Raw genomic sequence first — 26,395 nt, forward strand, 5'->3', positions numbered from 1 at the left:
GACCACTCCATGTCATGTCACATACAACCCTAGATGGAAGGCGCATCTTCCACCCAGCCCCAGCGCTGAAAAGATTAGACTGTGCCAAGTGGGCATTAAATTCATTAGATGACAGATAAACAGACAAGATTCAGGAACCAGTATGTCTTGAAGAAAAGACTGTGCACAGCAAAAAGCCCCCTGTAGGTACACAATTACATGGCTAGATGGGCTCTTTAGCTGCCTGGCCGCTAGACAGGAAAGCAGCTTAATTGCAGGGGAGACGGTGAATGGAAACTGGTCGATGTCTCCATCATCTTATAGTTCTCTGGGAAAGGTGTTTTAGTCATCTCCTTCATCACTGTTCCGAGCTGTCCCATCCCTGACACCCTGTGCCTTCTACACAACTCGTGCACACAGGTCTGAAACATGATCTTTGCACACAGGTCTGAAACATGATCTTGGTGATCTCCTTGTCCCTTCCTCTGTTCTAGTTTCACTTGGGGAGAAACTTCTCATGACTCAGTGTCTTCCTAACCACCTCAGGTCAAACCCCAAGGGGAACAGATTCCATGGAAGCTTGGGGCATGCCCACCATCTGGGCAGAGGACCCTCATAGTTCAAAACTTCCTGTTGGCAAAGTTCACCCCATCCCAACCCCACCAACATTCCACCTCTGCCATTCTCGTTTCCTTGCCGTTGGCCAATGCAGACAGCCCTCAGACTCTGGCTGGTGGGGGCCCAGGGCAGGGCATTCACTCCATTCTGAAATTGTTGATCCTGGTCAGCAGCACTGCTGTCTCTAAGCCTGGGGAGGGAAGGGAGGTGCACAGAGGGCGTGAACAAGAGGAAGTCTAGAAGAGGAGAAAAATGAGGTGAGGGGAGCAAGTTCTTACCAGTTCGGTCTCTCGCCTCAGCACATCTCCTATAGGGAGAAAAGCTTCCTATTGTGAGTTCAGCCAGCTTTTAACCCTGTGTTCCCCCAAACTGCCTCGCAGAGGTTCAAACCCATTTGGTGTATAAGGAACGGGTTGAGAATCACCAAGGTACCAAACAGACCAAACCCAAGCCACAGGTGGCAGCATATATTGAGTCTGAATCAGCCCCACCACCAGGACCCTAGGGAGCATAAACATCCGGAAAGCTGAGGCACAAAACACTCACCCTTGGAGGAAGAAGGTCCACAAAAGCAGCAGGGTGGAGACACAATTGGTAGTGACCCACATCACTAGGTAGGTTCCAGGGGGCTATGGGAATAGAAAAATGTTCCTATCTGTGGCCAGAGCCACACATGTAGGTATTCAGGTAGTGTATAGTGATAGGGGGAGGGGAGGAGTAAGGAAGAGAAGAACAGGGTTAAGGAGAAGCAGGGATGGGAAAAGAGGAGGAGGGGTGGCAGTCCCAGAGCCCTTACGATAAGCCAGATGGGGTAACTCATCTGCTGCAGCAGCTGGCAGTCGTTGGTGGTGACCGAATCCACCCCTGCACACCAGAGGAGGGAGAAGAGCCAGGGCTTGTTCACCACATATAGGTTCACTGAGACATTATCTTGGTGCAGTGCCCTGTGGAGGGTGGAGAAGAAATAGGGAACATCCAGAATCATGGGGCCTGAGGCATGGGAGGCAGCCCCTGTCTGTGCTTGAATCCACAGAGTCACTGCCATGGAGCTAATAGTTCTATCTTTGCATCGCAGCCTGTGACCAGCTCTGTCTCCTGGTGGATTCCACCTCTGGGTCCTAGCTTTGCTGTCTGGGGCCACTGACATCCCTTCAGAGGTCCAGGGAACAGTGGCCACGTTCCCCTGAGTCTTCTCTCCTCCAGGTCAACAGCCCCAGTTGCTTCAGCCAGGGCTGGGGACCTGGCTTATCACTCCCTTCACCATTCAAACCTCTCTCATTTGACCTGACAGCAGTTTATCCATGTTCCTTTTGAAGTGTGGGTCCTGCATCTGAACATGATATCTCAGGTGGTCCCAGGTGGGACCAGCTTCGAGGAGAGCAAAACTCTTCCTGCTTTCTGGGCACTCTGTCCGTGCAAAGGCAACCCCGGGTCAGGTTAGTTTTCTGCAGTGTTAGTGCCGCTGATGACTCCGTCATGATGCATACTGTTCAACCAAAACCCTGTTTTTTTTCACACATGTTCCTGCCAATGCCCGTGTCTCCCTGTCTTGCTTTTGCGCAATCGAGCTTCTTTTGAACCCCGCATATAGGTCTTTACATGTATCTCTGTTGCATTTCATCATGGTACATTTAGCCCCGCATCTTAGAGTGCTTAGACCTTTCGGGGCCTCTGTTTCCCCATCAGTGTATTCATTCCCAACTCACACCTTTGGGAACATGATTGGCAGTCGATATTGACCAGGACAACACTAATGGGAGGGCCAAACTTGATGTCATGTCTTCTTCTGTGGTGAATATGCAGGGAGAGGTCCTTGAAATACAATAACTGGGCTATCCTTCTGTCCACATTTTTTTTTCTATCTGACCACAAGGGTATAAGGCAACCATCATGTTTACTGGCTGAGTCAGCTTCTGGGGCCCAGCTCACATCTAGGACTTTCTCACTTCTGTCCCGTGGAGCCATGCTCTCTTGCACTTAGCTTTCTGGTGTAGAATGGAAGTTAAAATCCTTCTTGTGGCCAACATGGTTCTACCTGATTTGGCCTCTGCGTACCTTGCCAGCCTTGCCTTCCCCTCGCTCATGAGGCTGCTGTTCCTGCCCTTCTCATCGTTACCTCTTTGTGACCCATCAGGTCTCTGCCCACTCTTCCTCCTGTGGCCCCTCACTCCCACCCCCAGTCTCTACTATATCTCCCGATTTTATTGTCTCCATATCACTTATCCCTATCCAGTATCCAATATGCCTATGTTTTGTTCAGTGGTTGATTGTCTACCTCTTGCACGAGTACGCCCAAAGCCTGCAATTAATAGTGCCTCCCACGTACCATGTGTTCAGTAACTATGTGTTGTAGGAGTGAATGAATGAGTGAGTGGCCTTTGTTCTCCCAGCATTAGCTCTTCCCCACCATTAAGCCTCACGTGATCTCCTCGGTACCTTTCCTCTGGCACTCACTTCATATCCAATAGTGGCAGGTCTTGATAGCGGAGGTTGAGAAACTGGGGCCTTTCAGTTATGTTGCTTCCCTGATATCCATATATCTGGCGCATTCCAGGGGCCCGTTGTCGGACATGAGCCCGATCTTCATCTGGTAGCCAAAGGACCTGTGGTTCGGGATGGATGGGCATGAAGCTGGGGAGGCCTGGGGATTCCATGGAGGGGGGAGCAGGGCAGAGAGGTTTGACCACAGATGAGGTGTATGAGTTGGGGTGGGGCCCTGGGGCACAGGGAAGCCTCAAAATCATCCCCATGGCCTAAAGAAGGCAGGGGAGAGGGGCAAAAAGGGGCACTTGGCATCCTGGCAACATCACCATGGCTTGGGGCACCCCTGAACTCAGCACAGCCTCCACTGTCTGGTTCACAAAATCTTCATAGAACCGGTGGTTTTGTGGGGGGCGGCGCAAGTCAAACATGATGGAAAGGTTGTGTTCAGCAGCTTCCTTCAGTATCTCTTCCAGTGCTGGCACTCTCTGATTCTCAGCCTCTTTCCGATCGGGGCCTGACAGCGGCTTAGCTTCCCAGAAGGGTTGCCTCTGTAAGAATAGGATAATTATTTCAAGACCAGAAGGAGCCTCCAGACCATCCCCCCATCCTCACTATCTTCACTCCTGACCCCAGCTTGGGATCCAGCTTCTGCCCACTGCTGAGCCAGGGTTTTCGCTTTCTCCAAACTGTGGCCTTTTCTAGGCTCACTGACACTTGACTCTAACCCTAACCTCCTACCCTCCTGGTTTCCTAACTGCCTCGCTCTCACTCCACTTTCTCTTTGGTCTTGGGGAGACCTCTGGGATCTTGATTCCTTGGTTTCCTCCCCATCCAAAAGTCCTCTCTGGCCACACCGACATCCCCTACCCATGATCTATCCAGAGCTTGAACTACTTTTCCACAGCACCCTCAACTCCCTTCTTGCCTGACCTGCCCTATAAATTCCCAACTCTGATTCAGTTCTGCCTTTTCAACCCTCTAGAATTGGGGGGCAGAGCACACCACATGGACAGGTGGAGCTGTAGGCCTATTTTTGGCACTCAGTGCCACCTAGCAACCCCTTCAATTGTTGTTGATTTGCTTCCTCTCCCATTCCTCCTGGTGGCTCTTCCAAACATCTGCCACTCTCCTCTCCTCCCTTGTAATCAACCAATGACCTTACCTCTTACAGACATGGAAGAAATGAGCTACCTAACACTCATTAAGTATTTACTATGTGCCAGGCAGTACTAGAAGCGCTTTATGTGCGTTAATTTATGTAATCCTCCCAGTAATCTTACAAGGTAGGTATTGTTATTATTCCCATGTTATTGATAAGAAAAATGAAGCACAGAGACCCTAAAGAATGTTGCCTAGGCTCACATAGCTACGAAGTGGTGAAGCCAAGATTCAAGCCCAGACATCCCTTGTTCTTAATCACTCAGATATGTCATTTTATTTATATATATATATATATATATATATATATATAATATATAATGTTATATTATACATATAATGTTATAATGTGTGTGTGTGTGTATATGTGTGTTATGTACCCAAATGAGGGGCTGGATTACGGGAGGACTTCAATTTTAGATTATTTCTCTGATGTTTTAATTTTGTGCATGACTTTTTCACTTTTTTGTATGACTTTGGTAATCAGGAAAAGAGGAACTAAACAAATGAAGTATCCTTTTAAATAGTTTCCATCACCTGCAGGATTGAAGCCCACACTTCTGCGCCTGGCATTCAAAGCCCTTCGAGACCAAGCCTCTGCTCCCCTGGCCAGACTCATCTCCCATGACTCCCCCGAATTCTATCTCCCAGTTCCACTGAGCCACTTTCTGTTCCCTGGAAACACTTCTTCATTTTTCTGGGCTTTACACGCGACTCTGCCTTCAGACCGGAATTCCCGTTCCCCACCTTGCCCATCTTAAAAACCACTCGAGTTTCATCTGCTGCTCAGCCGTCCTCTCTGTTGAAACCACTCCTAATCCCCTCTGACACCCACCCTGCCCGACAGTGACTTCTACCAAGCAAACACCTTGTTTTCGCTCAAGGTTTCATATTCTGAGCTTGTTACCTAGGTATCGCAACTGTATACCTACTGCCCAGCACTGGGCTCAGCAGATGCTTATCAATAAGTGAACTCTGCCCTGAGTGCCCTTGCACGTGGCTGCCTCGTCCGGAAGGCTGTCCTCACCTCCAAGAACCAGGTCCCGGCATTGAGTCTTTCCAGTTCAGCCCAGGAGAAGTCACTGCTGTGCGTGGTGACTCGGTCTGGGAACACAGAAGCCACATCTGTGGTCCTCCTAAGGCGCTCATCGTGCATAAGGAAGGGGATTCCGTCGGAGCTGAAGGCACAAGGGATATCAGAGGGCCAAGCTCTGGGGCTGGTGGGTCATCATTTCCGGAGCCCCCTTGCTGTGTCCCTTGAGTGGGTGAGGGGCCCCTCCCCCGCTTCCCTCACCTGATCATCACGTCAGTCTCAAACACGACAGCTCCACATTCGGCTGTCTTCCGCAGGGACATGAGAGTGTTCTCGGGAGCCAACTGGGAAAGGGAATTGGTGAGGAGGTAGCAGGGAAGAGTGGGAACCCCCAGGCCTGGCCTCAGCAGCCTGGAGGAGCAGACCCTCCCTGCCCGGCCAGCATTCTGCCCAGCACTCACCATGGGGGCCCCTCGGTGTCCCACCAGCTCGGGCTTGGGGGGTAAGTCTCTCAGTTCCTTGATACAGGGTGAGGAGATGCTTAGGGGAGCCAGGTAGATGGCCAAGGTAACTCCAAAAAATAGGAGCAGTAGCAGAATCTTGGGACCTGTGGGGAGCGGGGGACAGGCTCTAGAGGAAGGACAGTGGTGGGTGCTGGGGGCAGAAAGCAGAGTGCAGGTGCAGGAGCCTGGACAGCAGGAGGCAGAAACATTGATGGCCAGGGAGGGTATATGGGGGGGGGTGGAGTTGGCACCTCTTTGGTGGATACGGTAGAAGGAATCAGCCACAGGCCAGCCCAGGAGGGTGATGCCGGCAACTGCTCCAATATGAAGGAATGGGGCTGTGGCCTGTGGACAAGAGCTGGTGAGGAGGGCTCTTTTCTCCAGCACCTCCCCCCTTTCCTCTTAGGACCTGAACTTTGGAGTTGAGAGCTACCTTAGTCTTGGGCACCAGGGAGCAGGATGTGTCCTGGGGTTCGCCACAGGCTAAGGGCCTCCCCTAGGCACCCGATATTGGCTACTCACCTGCAGTGACAGACGTAAGCTGTGCCACTCCTCTTGCCATTGGATGTCCAGTCCCACAAGGCCAGCGGCCACAATAAGTACAATGAGGAGCAGCATCACCTGGGGGACCAGGGATAAGTGGGGTGTTCATGACCTGGGCTCATGGCTATCTTGGCTGCCCCTCCCTCTATGAAAACAGGACTGTTCCCTTCCCTCGACTCATCCACTTTCTTTCTCTCACTCAACAAATATTTACTGGGCTTCATTCAGGTCCTGAGCTCATGCCCGGGGAGGGAATCACCAGTCAGCTAAGCCCTGTGCCCACTGTGCTCCCCTCCTGCTTGCTACCATCCCCACTCTACCTTGTGGATGTGGTGCAGATGCAGAGGTTGGCCACAGAGCCGCAGAAGCAGGGCCAGGAGCTGGGGGCAGAAGTGGTGAGAGCTATGAGGTGCCAAGAGGGGTCACTGAGTGGGCTTCCCAGGCTGGCACCTCCCACTGACTCTCCCCTCAGTAGCCAGGGTGAGAATGACAGGGTAGAGCTAACAGGAGGGAAGGGCTGAGGTGAGGGTCAGGCCAGCTCCCCCTGGACCCACCAAGAGCAGGGATGCATAGGTGACCAGTAGAGAGATGACCAGCAGAAATGTCAGGGACCAGTCCATCCAGTGTCCCCAGTGCCGGAACAGGAATCTGTGGGAGGTGAGGAGGAGGTGTCTGAATGGGGGAAAGGCTTCCTACTGACCTGAGGAGGGTAGGGGAGAGTTGACCCAGGAGGAGGACTGGAAGAGGGGAAGGGGAAGCCCTTTATGGGGCCAAGGTCTCCAAGGACTGGGAGAGACTTCATAGAGGCATTTTCTCAGGAGGCCAGGCAGGGGGAGGGCCAGGCAGGGCTGGGGAGGACTGAGCATGTGGGGGTCCCAGGGTGAGGAACAGGTTGACATGTCTGCTGAGGAAGCGGGGCCGGGACCCACTCATTGAAGTTGTGCAGGTCATTGAGGAGGATGAGCACGATGTACAGCCAGCCCAGGGACAGGAGGAAGGTGAGGAAGAGCAGGCCGCACCAGACGTAGTCACACTGCAAAGGAGCAGGAGAGACGTTCACAGCCCAGCTCCACTTCAACTCAGAGTCCCCAATGAATGGAAGCTCAAGGGGGCTTCCTGCCAGGTGTGGGGCTTCTCTGCTCTGCAAGCAGCTCTTTCCCTATTTGAGGGGATTTTTTTTTGCTGGGGAGACAAGGCCCCTTCCCCTCAGCCGCCTCTGAGCACACTTGGCCTTCTTATGTCTTCCAGTTGGCTTCTGTCTTGCACTTCCACCCACCAACCCCCATCCTTCCTTCACCTTGCTGTTTTGCATCCTCTCCTTGGGGCTTTTCTTCCAGTGGCAGCTATACAGGCAGTGGAGGCCATGGGCCCAGACAGAGCAGCAGCCGGCGGACTCGGCCATGGTGAGGGCCTGGGGGATGGGACACTTAGCTTCTAGGGACCCTGGTAGGCAGAAGGCAGATTCCCAGCCTCCCTCCCAGTATATCTGAGGAGCCCTGGGGGAGGAGCAGAGGCCTGGGCGGCTGCTCAGCAACGGAGGTCACGGGGCAGTGCCAGATTGGATGAGGAGGTGAGGGAAGGGGTCTGTCTTTCCTTTTTATCCGCATACCTGGAAAGTCAATGGGATACCCGGGAGGTCCAGCCTCTGGGCTGGGTACACACCCAGTCTCTCAAATTCCTCCCTTTTTAACAGCATCCCTATCTGGGGATAGAGCACTTGCCTGGGGTGGGGACTCAGGAGAAACTTTCTTGGGGTGGGGCAAACACGGTTTAGCAAGTTGAGGCAGATCTGGCCAAACTTCAGGCAGCCCCGTATTGAGGAGAATTCCACCCCAGGAACTGGGAGTAACCTGAAGCAGAGGCACCAGTTCTGACCTGGGGCTGAGGGAGGCCCGGCTAGTTGGCCAGTTGCTATGGATACAGAGCTTGCAGACACCACAAAGCCCAGGACTGAAAGATTCTCTGTCTCCACCTCCCAGGGGGAAGGGGGCAATATCAATAAGGGGAAGTCTTGAGGGGGAACAGCTGGCCTGGGTCACTCCCTGCTTTATGAAGGAATCCTTCTCCTGCCCAGGCACATCTGGAAAATCTAAGCCCTCTTGCCCCAGTCTTGTCCCTTCCTGATCAGTCAGGAACCCAGTCCCCACCTTTCCCCTTTCAGGGGCCCCACCCTCTGAGGTCACTTTAGTGAAAGTACAACAAATACTGGGCAAAGGTATGTGTGTGGGGGTGTGGTTGTCTTGGGGCAGGGGATCCCTCTACCTGGCGCTTTGGGGTCCAGCTGAGACAGAGCTGGCTTATTGATCCCCAAACTAGGCTGGGTGTGTGACTGTGATTTTACATGAGAGGATGTGCGATTCATGTCAGCGTTTGTATGTGTGTGCACACCAGTGGCTGTCAGTAAAACGGGTTTCTAGGTGACTTTGAATATGTAAAAGAGCTCCTGGATACCCCCAAAGAGTGTGTGGTCTAAGGAACACGACCCCTTGCCTTGTCACCTGGGATCCCCACTAGGCTGTGGTCTTAGGGGTGCACAGAGGCTGAGCCCCTGAAAGGAGAGAGGGTGTAGCTGCTCCTGAAACTGCCCTTCTTACCCTGTGCTTGCCTTGGGAAAGGAGGGTTGGGGTAGGGCATGGAAGTTAGGGGGCCAGAGCCGGGGGGAATTCTGGAGGAAGGAAACCTCTCGCCTCTCAGGAAAAAGCCAGCCCAAAGAGAGGCCCCCTGCCTGTTCCCATACCAGGACTGGTTTGTAGTCGCCTGCCCTGGACTCCAGCTGGACTTCAAGTCCTGCCCCTGCACCCCAGACCCTGCCTTCCAGGGTCCCCCCTCCCTCCAGGAGCTCCCAGTAGGATGGGGTCAGGATGTGAGCAGCCAGGAAACCCCAGTCAGGGGAGCTGACTAGGGGTGCTGCTCAGTCCCTGGGCCCAATCTCTGCCGGTCCGAGCCAATCTCCGCCCCACCACTCCCGCCTGTAGCCCCCAGCCTTCCCGAGCCCTCACACCTTTTCTCAGCGGCAGCTCTGCTCTGCTCTCTGCTCTGCACTGCACTGCTGCCCAGCTCTTCTCCAAGTTGTCTGCCTCCTCCCTCTTCCAGTCCTTGGCTCAGCTCTACTGGTCAAACAGGTGGCACTGTTGCCACCTACAGGAGGCTGTGCAGGTCCTCTCCCGAGGCCTGCCGCTGGCTGCTGCTCCGTGGCCTGTGCCCAGCCCGGGTGGGAAGATGGGAGGGAGGAAGAGGGAGGGCGAGCAGATCTGCTTCTTTACTCGCTGCCGGTCAGGGGGCTTGGGGTGAGGAATTTCTTTGTGCAGCCTTCCCCATCCCTCTGTCCCTCCTCCTCCTGTTCCCCTCTCCGTCACTGCTGGGGCTTTGTCCTGGCTCAGGGAGGCGAGGGCTGAGGGCACAGGCGGGCGGGAAGCTGGGGGGAGGTGACCATACAACTTTGCAACTTGGCAGTGAGTAGAGGGGGCCTAGCCAGCCCCTGGAAAGGGGTGTCTGTGTGTGTGTGTGTGTGTGTGTGTGTGTGTGTTTGCGTGTGTGAGGAAGCCTAGCATCTAGTCTCAAGCTCTCTGGGAGGACAGCCTTGATTCATCAGCCTCCCTTCCCTCTTGGGATCCTGCTTCTTCTCCAAGGTACATCTAGAGGAGACAGTTGCAAGCCACTTCCTGTTTCACCTTGTTTCTGGACCAGGGGTCTCCATGGTGACACTAGCAGCCCTCCCCTTCCCATCACCCCAGAAAGGATATGCTCATTCAAGATGTGCTGAGATTTGCATCATTCCTGCTGCCTTGACCCCAAGGCATCTAAAGTCTCTTTCCAAGAATCATTTGAGGAGTGTATAGTGTTAGGGTCACTGGCTTTTGGCAGATGAACACACAAAAGACACTGTCACACCATCAGCAGGAGAGGGATGGCCAGGACGTTGCACAGTCAGCTTAGCCCTGAAGCACAGGGCTCTGGGTAGGCTGGGGACTGGAGGTTGGCTTGACTGACTTGCCCTCTCTGCCTTTCCGCTGAGGCAGGGGCTCGAAGTCCAGGGGCTATCACAGTGTTGATGGGAAGGATGTCTTCTCAGGGATAAGCTCATTTAACCCCCCCATGCATTGGATTTGGAACAGTGAGAAGGAAGACTGGCTCTCTTATGCCAAGAGCTGGGCCCCCCTCCTTCTCTGCCTTCCCATTGTATCCGGGGGCTCGAGTTGGCAATGGTAAAGGCTCCCGTGCTCCCTCTGCATTAAAATGCAGAGAAGCAGGGCTGCTTGCTGGCAAGAGGCCAGTGAGGGCTGCTGGGTCACCTAGTCCTGCAGGCTTTGCTCCAGGCAGGTTGTCCTTCGGTTTCGTTTGCTTGGACTCTATTGGATTCTGGAGGAGTTTTGGCTTTCATGTGCTGAACTCGAGGGGGGTGCTTTGGGAGCTTTTTTTGGTGGGGGGTGGTGGCTGGGATTCAGAATGCATGGAGATGAAGCTCGGGACTTGTGAGCTTCTCAGAAGAATGCATGGCCAGGGTTGGCTCCCTTTTTGCCTTAAGCAGAGGTGGAGAACCCTGACGCAGAGTGAGGAGTAAGCCACACCCTTCCCCTCCCTTTCAAAGGAAAAAGCAGGCAGCTGGGGCTGTGCTGCCCAGGGACCAGGCAGCAGTGTGGTCCCATGCCCAGGTGACACCAAACCAGGCCGCAGGGCATTAGGAATGACCTCTAGAGGAATGGTCACACATTAGGAACTGCCGCTCTGGAGTCACAGAAGCAGCTCTGGTGTCAGATCTGGGTTCAAATCCTAGCTCTACGACGCACTAACTTTGTGACTTTAGTGAAATGACTTAACTTCTTTGTATCTCAGTTTTCCTTGTCTACAAAATAAGAACACTATCCACCTTGAACTTTTTTTGTGAGGAGCAAATAAAATGGTGGCAATTGCATGGAGATGCTTAGTAAGTATGGTGACTTCCTCCTAAATTTGGAAGCCAGGCAGGCTGTATGGTGAAGGTCAGGCCACTGGCCTTGCTAGCACTGTCCTAATCTTGTGAGATAACAGAGCAGGCACATGACTTCCCTTCGGGGGAAGAGGGCTGCTACAAGGCAGGGAGGCGTAGGTACTTGCACTGACTCTCCTTAATAGCTTTGCCAGGGGCCTAGGAATATTGACTGAAATTGTATTTCTCCTTCTAGCATAGAAGAATCTTTCCAAACAGCAGATGGACCAAGATTTATTTATTTACTTAACATTAACATTTAAAAAGATTTCATTTACCTTAGCAACATGAAAGACAACTGAGGTTACTGTTAAAACACGTAAAACCCAGAGACATCAAGACAGAAAAGATTCCCAGCCCCATTCTGGAGGTGGGGTGAGGGATCTGGGCCAGGCCTCCCACCTGGGCCAGGCTCTGCCATTAAGCTGAGACAACCTAGAGATAAGACAGACTCAGCCTCACCTCTACTGGGAGACAGCCTTAACTGCTCACAAGAAAGAGCTAGATTGTACTGGGGACTGGTTCCTGACGACTCATCAGGAAGGTCAGTTGGTTCTCTCTTCAGCAGGTAGCTTAGCACCCTTCTGGAGAAGACAGTAGTAGTCTGGGGCTGGGGGCTGGAGACGGAGTTGCCAACATCCAACAAAGATTCCCTCTTTTTCAGTGACACACCGACACACTGTTCCTTTTTTTCAACAGCAAGAAACCCGAAAATCAAGAGGAGTCATTAAAAAACCCCTTCTAGGCTGCAACCTGAAAGCATCTCTCAAGCCAGACCGGGGCAGAGATGCTGAGTCCAACTTCAGTGGGTCTCTTCTTCAATGGGGGAGCACCCAGAGAAGAAGCTGGTGTTGCTAGCCAGAGCTCGTTTCTTTTTCTTCCCTGGAGCTTTATTTTCATGGGATTCTGTTGCTACATATTTCGACTCTGAGAGGCCAAGGGAGGAAGCAGCTGGAGCCATCTTCTTTAACAGCACCTGCTCCACATCACACATCTCTTTCAGGATCTAGGGAGGACAGAGATAGGTATGACTTGATCTGGGGTAGGGACAGAAGAGGCTCAGTGAAGCCTACTCACGACAAATGCTTAGCACACTCCCGGTAGCGCAAGGTGACCTCCAGGATGGCTCTGTTGAAAAAACCAGACTCTGGCCTACACCTGATTCCAGTTCCCAGCAAGATGACTGTACCTTTGCCTGCTTTTCTCCCATGGCTCTGTCAGTTCTAATGCAGAGACGGACGCTCGTACATTTGGAAACACGTGCCTTTTAGCCTACATACCTTGCTGTTGGGAGTGGCACAGACAGGGTTAAAGAAGCTCAACCCTGGGGTCACCTCTGTGGGATCCTCTAGTTTGAAGGAACCTTCAGAATCCTGAGTCCGCTCAACAGTGCCCAAGCTCTCCTGAGAAGCAAGCAGACAGGCATATTAGAAATTCCGGTACTAGGGTTACAAAATCAGTCTGCTCCCTTCAACCAGTGAGGTACCAGCCCAGAGGGTCGCGTCAGTCAATCTAAGCAAGTCTTAGGGTGACCCTGCATGGGGAGGTTGCAATGCTCAAAGGCAGCCTCTGAAGGCAAAGGACTGGGTAGGAGAGCGGACAGGACACATCACGAGGCAAGGTTTAAAACAAGGCCAAGTGTTGGTCATTTCTTTGCTTAATCTCCACTTCAGAGTCTGCAATATCCTTTTTATCATTTCTTCAGGATGCTGCCTATATTAGCCTTTCTTGCAAAGAAGGAAACTGAGGCCAAGAAAAAGAAGTTGGTTAGGTAACAAGTTGACTTTGGTAGAGCCTGGAGTAGAATTATAGCCTGTTGTCATGGAAACAGAACTGGATTAAAAGTCAAGGAAGCCTGAGGTCTAATCTTACCTGTCATGACCAGCTGTATAATATCAGGTGAGTCACTTAAGCTTACCTCTGGGCCTTAGTTTCCTTCTGTACAAAATCAAAGTACTGGACTAGGTCAGTGGTTTTACAACTGAAATTCTAAGAGGAAACTCAATATACAAAGACATAAGGAGCAAGTTGCTTTGGTTGGCATGGGGTCAAACTAAATTGGGCCACATGCCTCCGCCCGGAAGCACTTCCATGGAGCCACTATAGGACTCTAGCACCCAAACTGAAAAAACCATGGGAATAGAGACTATTTAAGGTCCTTCTACAATGCTACTTCTACAATTCTTAGCCTGACCTCTAGCTTGCCACTTTAGTCCTCTAATGATTATCAACCTTAGAAGTCTTTCAAATGGAAGACCCAGGGCAAAAGTGTTCCCACGTAGATGTTCAAGAAATGAATGGTGAACTCGTCTTGCTAGAATTACTATGTATCACACAGAGAGCAGTAGGAATGAGCTTTCGCCCTGGGCACAGGTAGGCCTAAGGCAAGTACGGGGATCCGGCCTGCTTGGCGCTGCCCTTCTCAGTATACATTTTGTTTCCCTGAGATTGCTATTCCTGGGAGCAATATAAGGAGAACAGCTACAAGTTGACTTGGCTCAATACAGTGACTGTTAGAAAAGACCAAGTTCCTGTGGGTCTTTTCCTAGAGCCATGGAATAGCTGGTTCCCACAGAAAAGGTCTAAGTAACTAGTATCTCAAGATATTAGAAGGATTCATTTCCTTCCTAGAAGCTGCTACCTCAGCACGTGGCCCTTACGGTTCCAGCTAAGCCTCTGGACTAGTTTGATCTTGCGTGTCTGTGTGTGTGTAAATGCTTGCTTTCCTGTCTTTTGTTCCCGCCTTACAAACTGTATAGAAATTGTACAGCCAAGGCTGAGGGTGGAGAGCTGCATATCTGGGAATCTCCTGGGAAGGCCTGTGGTTTCTGAAGGGGTTGTGTGGACAGGCCAGCATTAAGGAAGACGGACTGAGAAGCGAAATGTCTTTTTCTGGTTGCAGAGGGAAGAAAGCTAGGAAGGGCTGCACAGGAGACTCCAGGTTTCAGGAAGGTAGAAGAAAAAGGCAGAAACTGGTGGGAGATCTGGAGGGACAGTGAGGGGACAGCAGCACCAATCCTACCTTGCCTTGCTGACGGTTCCTACACTTTGTGGGGTCACAGCTGCAGTCCACTCCACAGTCTGATTTTTGTCTCCTGCACCCACACTGCTTGTTCCCACACCAGCCCTTGCAGGAACACTGCAAAACAGGTTTGTAGAAAGACCCGTTACTGAAAGAGTTAGAAGGCTAGTTTAAAGTACCTCCCCTTCATTTGCAAGCCATTCTGGAAAAAATGGAAAGTAATCATCAACTTTACCAAGCTTCCATCTCCTCAGTCATCTCTCTCTCTTTTTTTAATGGAGGTGCTGGGGATTGAACCCAGGACCTTGTGCATGCTAAGCATGCGCTCCACCACTGAGCGATATCCCTCCCCCTATCAGTCCTCTCTTCTTAAGTGAAACAATGATCACCAAGAACCACCACAGGTTTTCTAAGAACAAGTCATGCCAGACACTTTGGATAGTATACTTGAAAGACAGATTGGAGGGATCTCATAATAACGCAGGGCAACTGACAAAGATTCTCATGACAATTTTGTGGAAGAACTGTGAGCTGGATGGTAGCAGAGATAGGTATATCTAAGGACTGAGTATAGTTACTCAGTATCTTTAGATCTGCCCAGCTGTACTTTCATCCAACTCACAGTTCTACAGTCTGTTTAGTGTCAGCCTGGGCTTTGCTCTCAGCAGTTTAATCATTAAACATTTTAATAAATCACTGGTGATATGAAACAAAATCATTCACATTTGTATAGCACTTTGCAGTTTTCCAAGTACTTTCATATATAGAGATGCAAAATGTCATCTGAATCTCATAACCAGTCTACAAGGTAGGCATATTTATCAGTTGTAATGATGACACAAAGCTGGAAGGATGATTAATAAGTAAGATAACAGAATTGCAATTCAAAAATATTTTGATAGGCTGGAATTATGGGCTGAAAGTAGAAAAATAAGTTATAATGGGGATAAATGTAAGCCTGGCATTTAAGTTTCTCTTAAATCAGCCATATAAATATAACATAGGGGGGATCTGGCTTAAAAGTATTCTGTGCCAAAAGGGCCTGGTGATTTGAGGTATCAGCAAAGGTCATGAGTCAACAGTGTGAAATGGCTGTGAAAAAGCCAATCAGTCAGGCAGAAATTTGGAGTTGAGAAATCACAGGGAGTGACTGCTTCACTATACCCTGGGTCTGTCAGACCCCATTTGAAATAATGTACCTTATTTTAGGGCATTCTAATTTTTTTAGGCATCTAAAAAGTAGAGACAATGAAAAAACCCCACTCACATCCCCAACCCTTCCTTGATGAGTAAAATACAGATATAACTGAAGCCTCCTGCCTTCCCTTTCCTGATCCCATTCACCTCCTTCCCTCCCAGGGGCAGTCTCTTAGATTAGGTGCTTATTATTCCCATGCAGGTCTTTTTCTACGTATGAGCTTTTATTAAAAAATAAGAGATTATCTTACACATTTTGAAACTTAATATACATTTGAAACCTTACATATAGATTATACATTGATGCACGTAGCTCCTATTTCACTCTTTGACTCTATGAACATGCCACAATTTATCCATACTCCTCATAGGGCCATATTTCACACTTACCAACAAGGCTGCAGTAGTACTAGCTGACAGTAATGTGTTCCAGGCACCATTATAAGTGCTTTCCATGTATCAAGCCCATTTCATCAATAAGTATGTTTCCTTGCACACACATTCAGGAGTTCACTGGGCATATATGTTTAACAAAGAGGACATTAAACAAAAAAAGGGGCAGGTGACCAGCATTATAGGAAGTGATGTTATAAGTGGTGGAAGAAAGTGGGAAAGCTTGGCTTGGAACAATCACAGGTGGCAGAGCTCACAGAACGATGGATTAGAGTCAGTAGAGCCTCAGTGATGATCTAAAGCCTGATTTGATATATGAAGTCCCTCTCTAACATCCCTGGTCTTATCCAAAGCTCTATTTATCCTGAGGTGATAATAGTTTCCATGTAACTTCTGACCTCAGGACCCAATTCTGCCATCTGGAATAACATGGAATGAGTTTAACCCCACTTTCACAGCATAGCTGTTCAAACTCTGAGCATCATTTTCACTCCCCAGTCCCGTCCTGTCCAAATCCTCTCAAAACTAAATATATTTCTCTTCCTCAGTGATTTGCCACATGACATGGTTTCCAAGAATCCTCATCATCTTGGCTATACACCAATTTGTCCAAGTTCATCTTTAATGGTGACATCCAGAAATAAGCATAACTTTCTAAATGTGGTATGATCATCATGAAGCAGGTTGAGACAAACACCTCCCTTGTTATGAACTCAACAGTTCTGTTAATGAGTCCTAAAATCACAGTAGCTTTTTCCCCTTGTCCTTTCTTTGTGGATTTGTACCGCCTTTACAGTTCAATTCAAGCCCTCAAGTCTCTTTCATATGACAACCGTTACCATTGTTCTGTGGTTGTGAAGGTAGAAGAAACCATTTAAACATCTTTTCCCCCCTAGATTATGAGAATAATATGTGTTACTTTACAAAATCTGAAAATAAAAAGCATGATTTTTAATATTTAATGGTTGTATAGAGTATTTCATCACGTGGCAATGTCAATTTACTCAACCAGTTCCCTAATGTTAGCTATTAAGACTGTTTTGAGAGAAATTGTTTGCCATTATAAATCATGTTACAGCAAATATCCTGGTACATAAATATGATCCAAATCCTACCATGAGTGACAAGGCCCTCCACACCTGCCCCTGACTACCCCTCTGACCTGACCTTGTACAACACTCTCCCACTTCTCAATACCCTCCAGCCCACTGGCCTTTTCAGCCGCTCCTTGATAAGCCAACCTCATTCCTGACCCGAGGCCTTTGCCTTTACTGCTTCCATTTCCTGATTTTTCTCTCCTGACATTCTTCTGATTTTTTCCTGGCTTAGTCCTTCACTTTGTTCAGATCTCAGCTTAAGTATCTCCTCCTCAGAGAGGCCTCTCCCAAGCACTCTTCTAAAGTACTCTTTGACTACCCCATCATTGTCTACAACTTAACTATATTTTCTTTTTCTCTCTTACCACTATCTAAAATTATTTCGTTTTTCTGTTCACTATGTGTCTCTCTCCACAAGAATGTCTTCAGTTTCATGAGGCCAAGGATCTTACCTGTCTTGTTTATTGTATCCTCAGAACCTAGAAGCAGTGCCTGATACATAGTTTGGCGCTCAGAAAAGATTTGTAAATCTTTTTACATATCAGTGATTATTTCCTTAGTATAAGTTCCTATGTTTATAATAACTGGGCCAAAGAACAGGAACATTTTAAAGGCTTTTGATACATATTTCCAAGTTGCCTTCCAGAAAGATATACCAATTTACATTCCTAACAGCAATAGACAGGAATGCCCATCTTAGTCACCCTTGCCAACACTGGATATAATTAAAAAAAAAACTTTGCTGCTTTGAATAAGACAGAACAAAAGACAGACTTCTATGACATGTCCTAGAGACACCTCACCAGGATGACACTGATCCATCGATTGCTATAAGCTGAGTATGGTCCTCTGATCATTTACACATTTCTCTGTATGCCTCAGAAACACTACATTACCCTGTTCACGTGTCTTTACTTTATTCAAAGGGATAATAAGATGAGAGTGGTACCTGAAGGGCTGTCATAAGGAAGAACTATTAGACTTATAGCCAAGACTCACTGAGATGATTTATAGGAAAGCATACTTAAGCTCAAGAAGGAACAACTTTCTAACAGTTACTTGGAATACAATGGGCTGCCCCGTGCGACTGTGAGCTTCCCCCTACTAGACTGCTTGTTTTCAAGCAAGCAGAGGCTAGGTAAATAGCTGGTAGTAATGTTATAGAATAGTCATGACATACATGACAGATGTACTCACATGAATGCCATGTGCACTAGTTATAACTTCATACTATTTGCTCACCCCAGGACACAGATCAGAACAAGAGAAGGAGCAAGACCTTGCCACAGACATAATCTCAATATGATGTATGTGGTATGTGTGTGTATGTGCGTACATGTGCTGTGTATCACAACTGCTAGCAACCCACCAGCATGTCCCAACACCATAATTGAGAACCACTATAATAGAGATTCTTTATATAGTGTGGGAAGTAGAGATGAAAGACCTCTGGGGTTCCTTTAAGCCAGTGGTTCTCAACCCTGGCTGCAGAGAATAAATCTCTGGGGAGCTTTTCAAAAAGGTCAGGTCCCACCTCAGATCAATTGAATCAGAATATCTAGGGGTGGGGTCCCAAGTTCCCTGTGTTTAAAAAGCTCCCTTGGGGATTCTAATGTGCAGCTGGGGTTGAGAATTATTTCTTTAGAGTCTGTAATTCTTTTAGCACTGATTTCGGTGTTGCATTATATCTCAGAATGACATGATGTGGTAAAAATTTTAACATAAAGAATACTAGGCTAGGAATTAGGAGACTTGGGTTCTAGTCTTATAGTGAATACTTGGCATGACCTTGGACAAGTCACTCCACCCAAATTCATCTCCATTCTTTCATTACTAGAGGCCAGAATACCTACTTCCTATTTTCTGCCAAAGGGGACAAATAAGAATATTTGTAAAAATGCATACAGTGCTTTAATAACAACACCTGCATGATATTTTATCCTTCACAGGGTGCTTCTGCATATACTCCTTTTAACTTCTCAGATACCATAACACCATATAAAGGTGGTATTACTAAAACCCATTTATTAAAAACAACAATAACAAAACCCCTTTATACAATTTTGACTGTTACTTTGACTTGGGGTATTAGTGCTGGAAGAGACCTTATATATCACTATTCTAGTCTCATCCTTTCATTACAGAAATAAGGCATCTGAGGCCCAGGGAGATCAAGTGACTTGCTTAAGGTCATCCAACTGAACAGTGGCAAAGTCAAGACTAGAACTCATGTCTACCTGGCTTCTAAGCTATCACTTTTTTCTTTACTATAGTGCATGGCATATCCCTCAGCATCTCCTTAATACATATAGGAAACACAGCTGAATGAGGAAACCTACTTTTTCAGCATTAGCTTCGGACAAGTCATCATTTGGTGCCTGCTGCAGTCTCCTTTGCAGATACCTAGTAATTAATACCAGCCCGCTTCAACTGGGTTGAAGCAAGAATAATCAGGATGGCCTTCATGCAAAGCGTCAAGGGCTACAGCTGATGTGTCTACGAACAGTCTGATCAAAGGGCAGTCACAGCATCCATGTACTTCGAAGCTGCCGAAAGGGAGAAACTAGATTGTGTGCCAACTTGCTCCCCTTAAAGTCAGTTCTATTCTCAAGTTAGAGAAATCGGAAAAAGCCTAGAAAAGAATCCTCTCAGTGTTTTAGACATAGGATTTATCACTGATAGCAAATATTATTTACTTGCAATTTTTGTTCTACTTCTCTATTTCCTTTCTAAGCTTAAGGCAACAGTGCTATTACACACACACACACACGCACACACACACACAGTGTGTTTGTATGATAAGCTTTCCTTGAGGACAAGTATACTCATATTTGCTTCCCATTTGGAAACTCCATCCCAGGGTCTTTAGGTCCTCTACCATTTGCTTCTGTGTGTACTTCTCACCTCTGCTTCCTATTACTTGGCTGACCTCTTTATCAACATTCAGCTTATGCCCTGCACTTCAACCATAGTAGACAGTCCATAAATGTTTGTTGAGTAAGTGAATGAATGTCAGACATGTTCTGCTCCATTTTCTCTCGGGGTCCCAACTCTGTCCTGCCACTGCCTCTACTACCAAGTCTTCACAATATCTTATTCATTGTGCCAGAAATGTTCTCCCAGTTGCTCCCAAGACTGTATTTCTTTCTGTCTTATAACACAGCATGTCATCTCTTTCATGGCATGTTCTTAAAATATATCTACTTGGTTTGGCTTTATAGTCACTCTTAAAACCCCCTCAGTCTAACTCTCTGAGAGGAATATGCTGAGGTTCTAGGATGTGCTCTTATCTCCTTGCCTTGTTTTCCCATTAGATTGTAAGATATCTGAGGCTAAGGATGAGCTCTTAGTTCCACTAAGAGCACATGGTATGCTGCATTCCTGATGACCTTCGAAATGCTTAATGCCACCACAACTATCTATTCCTCATGACCTGCTTCTCTCTGGTGCTGTGGCTTTACAAGGCTCAGTTCCCCATGTAGTGTGCTATCAGCTAATGAAATCGAGTAACCTTCCAGGAATCCAACTAAGGTAATTTGTGAAGTGTTCTCTTTAAGTGGTATGTGGCTGCAGGGCACAGTTGGGATAGTGGTGAACTGTAGGTGCCTGGGAAGTTAATGTTTTAAAATAAAACATCTAGGTTGGATAATTATATAGGACTGTCATTGTGTAAGTAAATAAAGCATGCCTCAAAGTCAGATTAACTAACTAACTAGCCTTAACTTGGTGTGTTCCCACTCAGCTTCTGGTCTGTAATTTTTACTGACATGACTGTGATGTGGTAGAAACAAAATGGACTTGGAGTCAGAATATTTGGTTTCAAGTCCTGACTGTCACTTGGTTTTATGACATTAGGCAAGGTCATTTCCCTCCCGTGTGTCTCAGATCCATCTGTAAAATTCAAATAATAGATACCTCACTGGATTTTTTCACGACAGTGAAAAGAGGTAACATATGAGAATGGTTTATAAACTGTAAAGTGCTATAAAATGTGAAGGATTATTATGATCACACTGGAACCAGTTTCAATGAAACGGTATAGAACACTACCACCTGTTTAGACTGGTAAGAACGTGAAGACATGAAGAGAACCACCCTGTGCACCCAGGCAGCCCTCGCAACTAGCCCCAGGGGCCGAGGTGTAGGGTCTGGGGCTACATTCCCACTCGCAGTGAAGATTAATGACTAGAATCCCTGGAAGAGAGGAGAGCTGCCTCCTACCCCTTGGATGTTCTTCTTGGACATCTTAACTAATTTGGTTGGCTTCCATTCCTCATCATCCCCATCACCACCATCACCATCACTGTCCTCAGGCTCATTCACAGAATGTTCTGAAGAATATTTTAGATCTTCGATGTCCATGGTTTGCTCCAGGAACTTTTCTTTAAAACGGGAAGGTTTTGGCTAAGAAAAAAAAAATGTATGGGATGGTTATTGAATTAAAACAACAACAACAACAACACATGGATCATATCTTCCCAAGTAGCTGCTGCCAGCTATATTCTCAGAGCAGAGATTTCAGACTCCCTCAAATATACCCCACTTGGCTTTACCAATCAGAAGAAATTCTGCTTTAGCCTTTGGCCTCACCGAGTCTTTGAAGGAATAGAAACTGAAGAGACAGAGGCTGAGCCATCTGAGGGAGGAGGGAGGGCCTCATGATCTGATGAGTATCTTTGGATGGACAGCTGAACACTGTTCTTTTCTCAGGCTCCTCCTCCTCAGTTGTGTTACACAATGCCTGTACATGGCCAAAAGTCAGCCTCTTAGGGAGGAAGGATGCTGATTTTCCTCAAGATTTTCTCTGGGACTTTAAGGAAAATTGAGATGCTAGAATTTGGGAATTTTAACCTCAACCTCTTCTAAAAGGCGATTTTATTAGTACACTCACCCTAAATTTTGGCTATGCGAAGGTATCACAGGCAATGAGCAGTTTACCTTAGGTGGGATATATTCGAAAGAAGAGTCTGGAGATAGAAAAGTATCCTTAGGAAGATGAGATTTCCGTCTGCTGGCTACTTGGAGAAGGGTCAATTTCTATTTGAAAAGAAGAGACAAAGTGTATATTGCAGAGCAGCTTCTGGGAGTGTTCATAGCTAAAACATAAAGATTCCTAAATTAGCTTAATTTTAAGCTGTAGCAAAGTGAGGCAGGGTAATAGTAAAGTAAGTTGAAGGACTCCCACTTTACCAGATCAGTATTAGATTCAGAAAAGAGCAAATTTAAAAATGTGTTTATACAATTTGAAATGCACATGACTATATTACATGGAAACTAGATGTAGACCTCATAAAATAGAGCCAAGTCATTATACTCAGGGTTGCTCCCGAGCACTGGCCTCAGTTACAACAGGGTCTCCCAGGGCTTATGAAATGGGTGGGAAGCCATACTACCTGCTTCATGATTTCGTTCTCTCGGAGAAGCTGCTGATTTTGCTTACACACTCCCCACATCTTCTCAAGTTCTTCATCCTATTTCCAGATAGTGCAGTGATAGGTGGGGTTATTTTGGGCACTACATGTGAGTTACCAAACAACTCACAGAGATAAAAACATACTACTGCCAAGTTGCTGGCAGCAGATGGTTTTCGCACAGCAGGCACTGGCACCCAGAGAAATGCCTGATTCCCACCAGTTTCTAGGTGTCCTGAATGCCACCTCTAGTCCAACGCTCCCAAGCAGCCATGATAGCACTCGCAAAAGTCATGGGCTCTGCCCTACGTGCCTTTCTTATTCTTTTCTATTTTCTAGCCTCATATCCCTTCTTCACATCAGGATGCCTATAAAGAAACCCACACAGAGAGTTAGCTGTGTCTCTAAAGTCTACAGATGCTTTTTGTCCTTCTCAACGCAGATTAAGCAGTTTTTTGCTACTCTTATAAGACTGATGAAAATTCCTGGCACTTAAGACAATTGGATTCATGCATACGACATAGACCTTAACAAGTTTGGTTATATCTTCGATGGGAGGTGCCAAGGAAATCTTAGAGACTGCTGGTTCATGAAGAGATTCTAAGTTGGATAAAATAGTGTTCTAACATTCTACTAAAGGGTGTGGTGTTCCCAGCCTCTGGAAGAAATTCAGACCCCAGGCATTTTACAAATACATCAGGTCTCAACTCAGATCAGGTACAGGAAGAGACAGCTAAATGCCCCTAGGGTTCTACTGGATGATTTAATTTTCTCAACTCCTTACAGCTCAGGGCCGAGGCAAAGAACCAGGAGGCCTCAAAGTCTGGTATGGAATCTGTACTGTCTTCTCTGTGTCCAAACGGAGGTTATTCTATGTCTAGCTAAATCCTAAGTATCCCGAAATTGATCAAATAGGGCTAATAATGCAATAGATAGAGGCTGCCATTATAAATCTTTTTCAGTAGGTCATTATTCTTTTCTGCAAATACAATGGTCTAAACCAGACAGGACTCTCAGTCAGGCCTGTGGACCCCATCTCTGGAGACCTTTGCCTCATCACCATACCTGACACTTCAGGGTGTTCAGCAGCTGTTGCTCCTTTTCACTGACTGACTCCTCTAGCTGCTTCTCTGCCATCTGGCTTTGCTGCAGCTGGCTGAGGAGGTACAGCACCTAGACAAAGAGACAACCCAATGGTGCCAAAGGAGTAAGAGGAGAATGTAATTTTGGTTTAGTCCAAGTACTGATCCAGATCATCCAGATCATTCTTCTGTGATTCCCAAGTAAATTGTTCTCTTTTGCTCTCATGGCTTGAAGTGGTAAGCACAGCCACAAATGTCATCAGCATGTTCATCTTGGTATTAAAGTTGGAGGCTAACAACCATTGTCACTGGTATATGTAAACTTAGACAAGTCATTTTTCTGTTTCTGATTTCTTATTTGCAAAAATTGGAGAAGACTACATGGTCTTTTGAAGGAAACTTTATACCCTCCCCACTATTTTTCTTCAACTAACAACAAAAAGCAATGATGGTTTGTTTTTTGGCATAGCTTCTTGGCTTGCCAGTTTACCTTCTCTTGATGCTGTTGCTCCACTCTCACCAGCTCTGCCTGTAACTCTGTCTCCATTTCAGCAAAATGATTTCGTTCTTCAAACAGCATCTTCTGCATGTCAGCACAGCTGGCCTTGTTCTGTTTCAGGCTGCTTTCAAGCTTGCTGACCTGTATTTTGGAGGAGACCAGCTGGAAGGGATAAAAGATCAGTTTATTTGGAGAATGGCCACCTTTTCCCATTCATCAGGCAGGAAAATGTCAGCTTTCTCGAAATGGCCTGACAAAAGTTCTTTCATATCTAAGTTCATGTCATATGGATTCTACCATTGAACAGCAACAATACTATCCAAGCTAAGAGTTTGGTAGTTGAGATCTGTTGATCTATCTTAGAGCTAGAAGCCACCGCTAAGGTCATTTGACCTCTTGCTCTACCTCAAGGCTAGAATAAATCTAACACAAACGTATCTGACAACTCCAAATTCTGATATTCAAGAAGTTTTTCTTTAATTTTAAAGAGAAATCCATAGGACACACCCTTACGGTTAATTATGTCCCATTTCAGAATGTCTTGTGTTCATGTTGGAACTTGAAGACACATTAGCTGAGACTGCAGCTCTGCCTCTTCAAGCCTCTTCAGCATAAGTATCTTATGCTGGCCTAGTTTTATATTCTCTACTAGCCAATCATAAATACCAGTGTTCACATGACTAATTGGGATTTCCTCAGTAGGATAAATCTGCTAACCCAACACAAAAATGTATACAGGATAGCATTGCTCAAACTTGCAGAGTCAGAGTTTGTATGTTTGCTTCAAGTGAAAATGCCTCAGTCACTAGAGGTGATCAACTTTAATTCCTCTTGTGACAATGGAAGATGATACATTATTTTAAGGTTAGTGAAGATGGATTTTTCTTAAGATGAATCTTTACATGTCAAGGGTTTTCTCTTTCCTAGATTATGTCTTAATATTTTTGAATATACTTCTCAGGTATTTTAAAAAGAAGTACAGTATAATAGTTTATGTTTGGTCAGTGGCCTCCTGATCTTTTCATAATAATAACAGTGAACATTTATTGAGCACTTGCTATATTATATGCCAGACATGACAGGTATCAATTTGCACGTCATATATTTTTCTAAGTGACTGGCCTGTACTTGCTCACACTAACCTTTACCCATGAAACTATTTCTCTAATGTCAGTGTTGTTGTGGTTTCTACCACAAAAAGTGGCAATAACGCTATGACAGTGTTCCAGGCTAACATTTTATTTCAACCTACCAAGCCAGACCCCTAATCGTTAATAGGAAGAGTGATGTTTACCTCTCCAATTAAATATTTCAGGGCACACTTGGCTTCCAGAATGGTAGCAATATTCTCCCAGCGGTGTTTTGGCCTGTCTTCACTTTCTGCATCCAGCAGTTTCTGTTGTAGGTCGGCAATCTGAGCACTCCTTCAGGGAAAGAAACAAGCCTTATTGCTAGTAGCCTTAACACCAAGGAGAGGGGAAGAGCTCTGAGGAGAAACTTCAAGTAGTCTTGTGGGAAGAGGTATCAGTTAAACGTCATTTAAACAATGATTGAGTCATCTGGTTAGGATTTTATGCAGTATCTCAAATCCTGTTACAAAGGGACTCTAAGATGATCCAAAGGCTTTCATTTTATTAGAGACTGGTCAAAATTAGTGGGTTATATAGTGGGACTTAGAAAGACTTGTTTTAGTGAGGCTTTTGCTGTAGTGCGTTGACTATAATGTGACTTCCTCTTGAGGCCATATAAGCTCAAATTGTGATATGGTAGCTCACCCACGCAAGGACATGATTCAGGTTAGAGACCTGAAGGAAAAAAATCTCAAAAGAACAAACAGGTAGATGCTCTTTGCTGGAATCGAACACCAAATTGATACCTATGGATGGTGTTGTGAGAGGGTATCTTGGGGTGCCACAGGACTGAGAAGTTTTTAAGAAAACTAGATACTATGACCTTGGTTAGAGCTTCCAGATAGTTCATGATCAAATATGGCTTGAGACCAAGATCTACACAATATTTCAGTTTCATTAATAGTTTCCTTCTCAAATTTGCTACACGTCCAGTAAGAGGGAGTAAACTGGCAAGTGCGTAACATGCAGTGCTATGTAAGGGACTATAAAGAAAAGGGATACTAAAATAATATAAGATAGTTGTTTTTTTTGTTGCTGTTTTTTAGGGGGAGGTAATTAGGTAAGTTGTTTGTTTGTTTGTTTTTGAATGGAAGTACTGGGAATTAAACCCAGGACCTCGTGCATGCTAAGCACATGCTCTACCACTGAGCTAAGCCCTCCTCACTAAGATAGCAATTCTTAAATTTTCAGGTCTCGGGACCTTTTACACTCTTAAAACTTACTGAGGACCTCTAAGAAATTCTGCTCATATATGTTACACCTATAGATACTTACAGAAA

The 26,395-nt window shown here is 46.8% G+C and overlaps 2 protein-coding genes across 4 annotated transcripts in view; both read right to left on the bottom strand.

The window, feature by feature from the left end:
• Window positions 1-85: 85 nt before the first annotated feature.
• On the bottom strand, window positions 86-9,713 carry GDPD2 (glycerophosphodiester phosphodiesterase domain containing 2). Of its 2 annotated transcripts, XM_010973624.3 has the most exons (16): window positions 9,320-9,710; window positions 7,616-7,729; window positions 7,248-7,351; window positions 6,873-6,966; window positions 6,639-6,698; window positions 6,298-6,396; window positions 6,027-6,120; window positions 5,734-5,879; window positions 5,534-5,616; window positions 5,267-5,417; window positions 3,408-3,629; window positions 3,052-3,200; window positions 1,394-1,541; window positions 1,144-1,226; window positions 876-904; window positions 86-787 (listed from the first exon to the last, which is right to left on the bottom strand). In XM_010973624.3, exons 2-16 carry the CDS (start codon window positions 7,718-7,720, stop codon window positions 735-737), a joined length of 1,620 nt encoding a protein of 539 aa, XP_010971926.1. In that variant the 5' UTR covers window positions 7,721-7,729; window positions 9,320-9,710; the 3' UTR covers window positions 86-734. The 2 variants fall into 2 exon arrangements, with proteins under 2 accessions (XP_010971926.1, XP_045365122.1); XM_045509166.2 differs by lacking the exon at window positions 7,616-7,729 and having other exon boundaries at window positions 9,320-9,713.
• Window positions 9,714-11,507: 1,794 nt separating this feature from the next.
• Window positions 11,508-26,395, bottom strand: part of KIF4A (kinesin family member 4A) — a 101,796-nt gene continuing 86,908 nt past the window's right edge. Inside the window, exons 23-31 of one of the 2 annotated variants that reach the window (XM_010973625.3) lie at window positions 25,280-25,409; window positions 23,977-24,147; window positions 23,470-23,577; window positions 22,387-22,464; window positions 21,932-22,030; window positions 21,215-21,397; window positions 14,307-14,423; window positions 12,565-12,687; window positions 11,508-12,290 (exon numbers count right to left, since the gene is read on the bottom strand). In XM_010973625.3, coding sequence (XP_010971927.1) covers window positions 12,087-12,290; window positions 12,565-12,687; window positions 14,307-14,423; window positions 21,215-21,397; window positions 21,932-22,030; window positions 22,387-22,464; window positions 23,470-23,577; window positions 23,977-24,147; window positions 25,280-25,409 — 1,213 coding nt within the window. In that variant the 3' untranslated portion in view covers window positions 11,508-12,086. The remainder of the gene's footprint in view (window positions 12,291-12,564; window positions 12,688-14,306; window positions 14,424-21,214; window positions 21,398-21,931; window positions 22,031-22,386; window positions 22,465-23,469; window positions 23,578-23,976; window positions 24,148-25,279; window positions 25,410-26,395) is intronic. The other variant, XM_074359621.1, reaches the window with a different exon arrangement.

The sequence above is a fragment of the Camelus bactrianus genome, chromosome X (genome assembly GCF_048773025.1).
Source record: "Camelus bactrianus isolate YW-2024 breed Bactrian camel chromosome X, ASM4877302v1, whole genome shotgun sequence".
Lineage (NCBI taxonomy): Eukaryota > Metazoa > Chordata > Mammalia > Artiodactyla > Camelidae > Camelus > Camelus bactrianus.

Excerpts from the sequence above, each read along its gene's own strand:
- GDPD2 (XM_010973624.3), bottom strand. The coding sequence starts at position 7,720 with ATGGCCGAGTCCGCCGGCTGCTGCTCTGTCTGGGCCCATGGCCTCCAC. Across the intron at positions 5,880-6,026 it reads CTACCGTATCCACCAAAGAG|GTCCCAAGATTCTGCTACTG; the intron begins GTGCCAACTCCA and ends CGCTCCCCACAG. Across the intron at positions 5,418-5,533 it reads GAGACTGACGTGATGATCAG|CTCCGACGGAATCCCCTTCC; the intron begins GTGAGGGAAGCG and ends TTGTGCCTTCAG.